Genomic DNA, 8,727 nt, shown 5'->3' with positions numbered 1-8,727 from the left:
TATATATGGGTACAGCACAGTACTTCTACTCCTATCCTGTAGATATGGGCACAGCACAGTACTACTATTCCTATCCTGTATGTATGTACACATCACAGTACTACTACTCCTATCCTGTATATATTGACACATCACTACTACTCCTATCCTGTATATATTGACACATCACTACTACTCCTATCCTGTATATGTATATGTGCAATAACCCCCCCCCCTATTACATATTTTACCCCCTTACTATTTCCCCTAGTGGCCATTTTATATTCCTGAAACCAGTCCCATTGTTGTATTTAGTCTTCTAGTGGCCCCTTGGAGTACCTAATTATATGTTTTCCCTAACTACTGTGGCCCCTATGATATATTTAGTCTAGTAGAGGAAAATAATAAAATCCACTTACCTGTTGCAGCGCTCCCGCGTCCTCCACTTCACTTCTCCCGCTGACAGAGGAACTGTCAAGAACAAGGCACACAGCAGCGTGGCTGCATCATCACGCTGCTGCGCATCAGAGGTCACAGTGCGACACGGGCGGGGAAAAAATGGCCGCGTCACGCAACGGCGGTGCATTATATAAAAGATGGTACTTGAGTGGGCGCGTACGGCTGCATCGAGTACTAGAGCTTTCACTCGCTGTCAGGGGCCTCAGACGCCAAAGCAGAGATATCAGACGCCCACTGTTGGCCTAGTGAGACCTTGCTGGCAGGGCCCCACAATGGGGATGGAGGCCCCTGCCGTAGTGGAGGTATCGGTGGCCCACTGGAGGATTCTCCGGTCCTCTGGTGGTCCAGTCCGACCCTGACAGGGGCCTCCATAACAGTATAGATTAAAGGGGTTATCCGGTTATAAACAATTACTTAGGGCTGGGCTGGGGCAGACTATTTAAAAATAATAAACATCTACTTACCTCGTCCGGCGCCGCCGATGTCCCGTGCCGCGGCCGGTTTGATCCATGCCCCTGTTTGTTTACAGGGGCACAGAAGCCGTGCACATGGAATTTCCGTTCCGCGATGTGGCCGGCTCCTCCCATCCGTCCCTATCTCTCAGCGTTGTAAGATGGTGTCGAATGGGAGCTCCCGGCCGGCAGGAAGCTCCCTGTGCGCCCCTGTATAGAAACCGGTGCACAGAGGAGACGGACCGCGGCGCAGGACATCAGCAGCACCGGACGAGGTAAGTAGATGTTTATTATTTTTTAATAGCCCGTCCCAGCCCGGCCCTAAGTAAATTTTAACACCCGGATAACCCCTTTAAGATTGTAGTATAGATTATCAGAATAAGAAGGATGGGGATGTGACAGCTGAGAACAGCACTGGCAGCAGCTTTACTACACACGGGACGGAAAAAGAAGCAGACAGCGCTGCCCATTGTGTAGTGGTGGTTCAGGACTATTGCAGGGGGAGGGGGGTTCATTGAAGTGGGTTCTCATAGCCCTAAACCACCTATACACAGTGGACAGTGTTTGTCTTTGTCCTGAGTGTAGAAAGGATGCTGGGAACTTTGCTCTGATCTGATCCACAGTGGTGCCCAGTGTTACATCCCGCTCATTTCATAATAATTACCTATCCTAGGCTGCTAATATTCTGTAGCTGGAAACCCCCTAAGGTATCCTAAGGTTTTACAGCAACATGAAATTTGTATGGTATTTTTAATTCATTTTTTATTTATATTCACACATTCATATACACTTTTTTATACACCCATATAAACATACATTCATAAACACATTATACACTGATATACCTGGGAACTGTTGTAATATTTTTTACTTTTATCTTTCTTTGTTACTCACATAAGAAGCATTTGAAATGATTCTCCTCTAAAAGATGATGCCACCATCAATGGGAGTTACAGTCTCTTAAACCTGTGCACAAAGACCCATATTCTGGATACCAATTGAAATGGTTTCTAATAATAAGAAATAGTTATATACACATGACATGTAACATAAAACATATGCAACTTATTGTTTTAGCATTTGCAGGCTTCCTGTTGACTTTATGGGGGTCATTTACTTACCCGGTCCTGTCGCGATCCATCGGCGCGTTCTTCGACGAGGATTTGGGTCTTCCGGCGATTCACTAAGGTCGTGTGCCCGATGTCCACCAGGTGTCGCTGCTGCGCCGAGGTCCACTGAGGTCCGCTGGAGTTTACCAACCTATTCCCAGTGCATGTGAGTGATTGATATTGCGACACAATTCGTTTTTTAAATTCCGCTTTTTTTACAAATCCATTGGATTTTCCGAGGGCCACGCCCCCAATTTCTGTCACGTGGAAGCCACCGATTGCGCAGAAATCCGATCGCGTGTGCCAAAATCCCGGCGGAATTCGGCTCAAAATGGAAAAATTCGGGAAACCCAGCGGAAAAATGTTATTCGGACCCTTAGTAAATGTGCCCCTATATGTCTGGCCAGTTTCGACCAAGCTCTGGAAAGACAGAGAATCTGCAAGCAATGTGGGCAGCTTCTTGGGCCACATGGAGTCCATGGTGCCTAGTGGAAAATCAGGCCATGACAGGCTGTTACATGTTCAATGGGTTTATAGGGGTCAATCAAAGCTGTTAGGTCTGATTAGACCCAGTACAGTCCTGATCAGCCCCCAGAGGCGGTCATTTCCCCCTGTAACAGTAAAAATTTGCCAACAAAGCCTGCCCATTTACGCCTTTTCAGGCATTGTCATTAAGTGGTTAATATACTGGATATAATAAACACTATTAGAATATGGTGACATGCCACAATGGTCATAGAAATTTCTACATTTGGCTTGTGGAAAACCATGAATTAACAGAATAGATTTTTAATCTCAGAAATGTACAACATGTCAAGTGTTGTGTGTTGGTGTTGTGCATGAGTGTTTGCAAGCCATGCATATCATGATTATTCACATGGAAGAAAATCCCACTCCTGAATGTGGCTTACAAACACTAATGCAATATATCGATATGTATATCAATGCAAGTGCTGCACAGACGTTTACATGCACATTTGCATAGCATAGCACAAATGATAGTAATAAAGGAAACATACTTTGCTACTAAATCGTATTTAATATCCTACTATAATACATTTTGAGAATGAGAGGTTTCCTTGGTGAGTGCATGTTCTCCAGTACACACGTTTTTTGTGTTGTTTAGTCATTGCTTTGCTACACTTAGTAAAAAAAGAGAACACCCAATAAGTCATGTTGCATGGCATAGATATCCCATTATTTGCACTGACATGTCTAATTTTTATTTTTTATAGCAACTATTTCTTAATTTATATGTAATAATAAAATATCCTCCAGCTATAGAAATAATGCAGCTGACTCATATGAAAGGTTTTAAAGAGAAGAATTATTTACACAGCCTTAAGCTGTATTGAATCCATACAAGTGTATGTCATGCCTGATGAAGGAATCTAAGCTATTCCAAAAGCTAGCTTGTAACATCTTTTATTGCAGTTAGCTTTTAAAAGGTATCACAATCTCAATAAGGTTACTCTATATGACCTATCAAAAGCAACAGGAATTTTTGCTATACTTTCTTATACCACTAATTTCATCTATTTGTGGCATACTCCATCAGATTCTATGTGGAAAATTTACTTACCTGTCCCTGCGCGTTCCCTGATCCGGAGTGTCCGACGAGAATGAACTCTGCACTCGATATCCAGCATTTGTCGTTCCCTGAACAGGTCCGCCGGAGTTCACCTTCTTCTTCCTGGTGCATGTAAGTGCATGGCTTGCGACACAATTTTACTGTTAAATCCTGCGCTCTATACAAATCAGTCGGATCGTCCGGCGGCCCACACCCCGATTTCTGTCGCATGAAAGCCGCCGCTGATGCGCCAAAATACGATCGCATGTGACACAATCCCCTTCTAAATCCCTGTCCCAGCGGTGCGATCCCCGAAAACGTTGGAAATCCTGACAGAAATGCAGTTGCGGGACCCTTAGAAAATAATCCCCTATATGTACAAATCTATTGTTGCCTAGAAAAACTGCTTATAGGTACATAAAACACCTATTGGTAGCCATATGCCAGCGCATAAAGCTTGACAGTAAGGTCCTGTAGAGTAAGGACCTTAGTGCACAAGTGTAACTAGAAGCTGCAGAGCCCCAATGCAGAATCTGTACCTCAACTACAAAATACTGTTTACAGTACTGGTCTCCTAATATGCTGGAAAGTTTTTCACACAGATACATGGCACCAGCTCAGGGTGAGCTGGTGGCAGAGCATATTTTCTTTAGCAGAATAAAGCCAGTATAAAAGATTTAAATGTTAATATAAGTTATATCTCGGCGCACCGCACTAGGGCACAGCGCACCATCCGGATTCTGAAGTACCGAATAGCCTGCGCAACTTCGCACTATCATCTATCTGTCTAGTTACATCTCCTACAATTTGTCTATATCCTATCTTAATGGGGGTCATTTACTAAGGGCCCGAATCGCGTTTTACGGGCGGGTTACGCAAATTTTTCCCTGTATTGCCCCGGTTTTTTTATGCATGCGATCGGATTGTGGTGCATCGGCGCCGGCATGCACGTGACGGAAATTGGGGGGCATGGCTGAACGAAAACCCGACGGATTCGGAAAAACCGCCGCATTTTTAAAAAAAAAGTGTCGTGGGACACACGCTTACCTTCACCAAGTATAGGATTGTGCACTTCGGCGGGCCTCGGGGAACTTCAGCGCAGCAGCGACACCTGGTGGACTTCGGAGGAACTGCCTTAGTGAATCACTGGAAGACCCGAATTCACCGCAGAAAATGTGCCGCTGGACCGCAAATGGACCGGGTAAGTAAATCTGCCCCAATATCTGTCTATCTAACCATTTAGCTAGGTTTTTTTTTGTCTATTTATCTATATATGTTCTATATCCTATCTATTATCTATTTATTCAATCTATCTATCTATCTATCTATCTTACTGACTGTGACTTTGCCCTGGGCCCCACTTTGTCTAAAACTGGCCCTGACTTGAGGGAAATCATCTCTATACTCAGTACACTCAAATTTGAATTGCAATGTTCAGACTCTTTCCAAACTCTTTTCACATTGTTCATGAAAAATAAAATACAGGTGAAACATCCCCCACCGTGGCCTAGCCTTTCTTCGGTGGCTATAGACAGCTGGGGCAAAGAAAACAGAAGTGGCTAGCTTATGCGGCCTTGGGCACGCTATGGTCACTGTGCTTCAGCTTGCCAGTTCTCCAGCAGGTGGTGTGTGCAAGAAATATGGAGGGAGTGGCTGATGAAAAAGGTGATAGATGATAGATAGATTGATGATAGAAGATAAATATAAAAGATGATATAGATTTATAGGTGCATGCGCTAGGTTGGGGACTATAAATCAAACTACACCAGGACACCATTCTTCTGCCTGCTCAGGATACCATTACTCCCTGTTCGTCTCTCACCACCCCTTTTTCCTCTCTCTATCCCTTTCTTTTATACTATATATGTTATTTGATTTTATGATACTTTGCTTGTATATTGCAATGCTATATGTTAACTGATGTACTGAACAAACATGTTTGTGGCAAAATACTTAAATTTGTTCACTGATAATTAATAATTTGCTGATGTTGCTGATGTTGTCTTGTCATTACCTTGTTTCTGTGTACAGTGATGGCTTAATAAAGCTTTTGAATGGTAAAAAGAATGGAACCCCATGTTGATGATGATCAAAAGGCGATTCAAGCCGATACGTGTGTTGTGGACAGCGTTATCCCCGATACATGAGCAGTTATGGATTGACCAATGGATAAGGTTTTTCTTATGCCGGTGTTTTTGTTTCACTCCAGCAATGGAAATATGAGAAAGTATATCTATGGGAACCTATAAAGTTTTATCCTCCTGTGTCATCCACTTTATATGTATTTCATTCTTGAATTTGTATACGCATATGACAGCTTGTTACTTCTTTTGCTCGGATTACGATCGGATTGTGTCTCAATCCCACCAGCTTTCATGCGTCACAAATCGGGGGGCGGGCCGACGGATTTGGACAAACCGCGGGCTTTAACTTCAAAATTGTGACGCAATTACATGCACCGGGAGGAAGATGGTGTACTCCAGCGGACCTGAGCGGGGGAGCGACACATGCCGGGTAAGTAAATGTGCCCCATTGTCTTGTGAGCTTAATGTTGCATTATGTTATTGACCTGAAGAGATTGTTAGCATGCTGAGCTTGTCAGACAATGGGACAAATTTACTTACCTGGTCCTGTCGCGATCCCCGAGGTGCGTTCTCCGACGAGGATGAAGTCCGGAGCGATTCTTTAAGATTGTGCATTGTCCATTTTCCTGCATCTGTTGCTTCCCCGCTGAGGTCTGCCGGAGTTCACCTTCTTCTTCCTGGTGTATGTCAGTGCATTGTCTTGCAAAACTATTTGAATTGTAAATCCCGCGCTTAGTCCGAATCAGTCGGGTTGTCCGACGGCCACGGCCCCGATTGGTGATGCATGAAAGTCATCGCAATTGCGCTAAAATCTAATCGTGTGCGCCGAAAAACCCACTTAAATGCGGCACAAATCGTCGGGAAACGCACCGAAAATGCAGTCCGCAGACACTTAGTAAATGTGCCCCAATGTGATGACTTTATCATATGACAACAACTCAGAACTAATTTGGTGAGTTTCTGATGTTACTTTGGCACAGAGAGAGCTTTATGAATAAGCAGGAGGGGTGTAGATATATAATTAATAAGATATGTGAGAAAGGAGGGGCTACTGTATATTTTTTTTCTATGGGATACAATAGGAATGCATCAAAGGGATCCATTATATCCACAAAGGGATACATATAATTATATCTGTACAAAGGGTCATCAAGATTGTATGGAGCACAAAGCGCATTACTATTTTTGGGGGGCAAAATGGGCATTTCTATGTATTGGGGTATAAATAACCACTGTACACAAAGCATATTAGTGCTTAGGGGGAATAAAGTTGTAATTTATGTAACATGTGAGCAATATATGGTACAAGCTCCATACAATTTAATTTTGTATGGGGCATAAAGGGAGGCATTGTTGCATAAGTACAAACAGCCATTTGTACTGAATGCAACACAAAAAGGTACATTTTTCTGTGTAGATACAGCAGACAAGGGAAAAATAACAGTTTGGGGGTATTTAGCCCCCATACCAGTACAAAACAATCACTAATACTTAGCTTTCTTCCATCTTTCCTCCGTGTTCTTGCTTTGCATGGCAGGACAAGGGAGATGACATCATAATCTCATGTCTCCTGCTCCCAGTCCTGAAGTGAACTGCTGTAAACAGGAGACACAATGTCATCATGTCTCCTGAGCTCTGTAGTGGCGCGGGAAGCTGACATTCTTTGCTCTACTACAGTACTCATCTAAATCTGGAGGACACAGTTAGCACTGACAAAGGGAGAAGCAATGCAGACAGTGTGAGCTGACTCCCGATGACTATGGGAAACTTGAGGCTTAGGACAGTAAATTTGGGGCATAGGTCCTAGCAAAGCTCTTGTCTACTATACTCTCCCATAGATGCCAATAAAGTAATCTGAGGACTGCATGTTCCTTTGGTCCCTGTGGCCGCTGTTAAGCATATGAATGTTGCTAACTGTAGCACAGGCCCTCATTATCATGCACAGGAAAAAAAAGAATAAACATATACAATCAGAAATGAAAACAAGTGAGAAGAAAGAATATGTGGCAGTAGCTGATTCCAATTAGCAAACTACAGTGTAGTGGATGCATTCCTTTTATGCGAGTGCATGTACAGTATCCCTCCCTATCTGGCAGGGAGTAGTACAGAGGACTGGAACATGTCCTATTGTACATTTGATCCTATGTCATGTGAAATTCATTATCACCACCCACGTAATAATATAAATAGTACAGTATTCTGTAAGCGGAGGCCAGTAGTTTAATACAAAGCCTTAATATAAGTCATAGAGAAATCTGCAGGCTAAGGGCTTTCTGGTGGAGGCTTTTGGAAGTAATCTTATACCATGTCTACTTCTGACTCACTTGTGGCTAGGGAATATTTTCCATATTATCATTAGTTTACTTCACGTCTAAACTCATCAGTAAGGGTGTGGTACATACTTTACACTTTACAGACTCATCTCATTCTCTCTTTCTACAAATCCCACCCTCATCTTCTGCTTTGTACACAGGTATGTATTGTATTCATCAGTAATAGAGAGTAAAACAGGCTTCAGCATAGGGAAGTGTTGGCAGGAGCAGCCAGCCGCTGACATGTACAGCTTTACAGGGAAGGAGAGAAGGGCGGGCGCAGTGCAAGGCTGCCTCTATGAATCACTGACTGCTGCGAATATTAACATCAGTTACTTCTTTTCTCCAATAAGAACGTCCTGCAGATTAAATAAAAAAAAATAAAGCCTCTGGGAACAGCGAGAAAGTAGAACAGCCTTTGGAGAACTGGAAACTGACTGAACAAGATGTTGCTGAAGGGCCTGCTCATTATTCCTCTTACTCTGTGCTTCTTGTCATCATGTGCTGCATCAGGGTAGGAATCATTGCATGTTCTCAACATGGGAAGTATTACGTAGGTTTATGATGTAATGGTAATGTCTAGGCTTGCAATTAAAAGGCCTCAAAGTCAGCTGCACACTGAAACAGTATGATCAAACTACTGTGTGTAACTCAATATTTACTTGCATGTCTTCTATGTTTTGTTCTAATTATAGAAATGTCCAATAGAACGAAGAAGTAAATGTAAAGAATGGATTGTATATCCTTTGTTACGAAAACCTT

At 43.0% G+C, this 8,727-nt stretch overlaps 1 protein-coding gene across 2 annotated transcripts in view; it reads left to right on the top strand.

The window, feature by feature from the left end:
- Positions 1 to 8,026: 8,026 nt before the first annotated feature.
- Positions 8,027 to 8,727, top strand: part of CD109 (CD109 molecule) — a 129,736-nt gene continuing 129,035 nt past the window's right edge. Inside the window, exons 1-2 of one of the 2 annotated variants that reach the window (XM_072142116.1) lie at positions 8,027 to 8,126; positions 8,319 to 8,479. In XM_072142116.1, the coding sequence (XP_071998217.1) occupies positions 8,412 to 8,479 (68 nt within the window). In that variant the 5' untranslated portion in view covers positions 8,027 to 8,126; positions 8,319 to 8,411. Of the gene's footprint in view, positions 8,127 to 8,254; positions 8,480 to 8,727 lie in introns of those variants that run through there. The other variant, XM_072142117.1, reaches the window with a different exon arrangement.

This window comes from Engystomops pustulosus, chromosome 3 (genome assembly GCF_040894005.1).
Source record: "Engystomops pustulosus chromosome 3, aEngPut4.maternal, whole genome shotgun sequence".
In the NCBI taxonomy this organism is placed as follows: Eukaryota; Metazoa; Chordata; class Amphibia; order Anura; family Leptodactylidae; genus Engystomops; species Engystomops pustulosus.
This window is presented reverse-complemented; position numbering and strand designations above follow the sequence as displayed.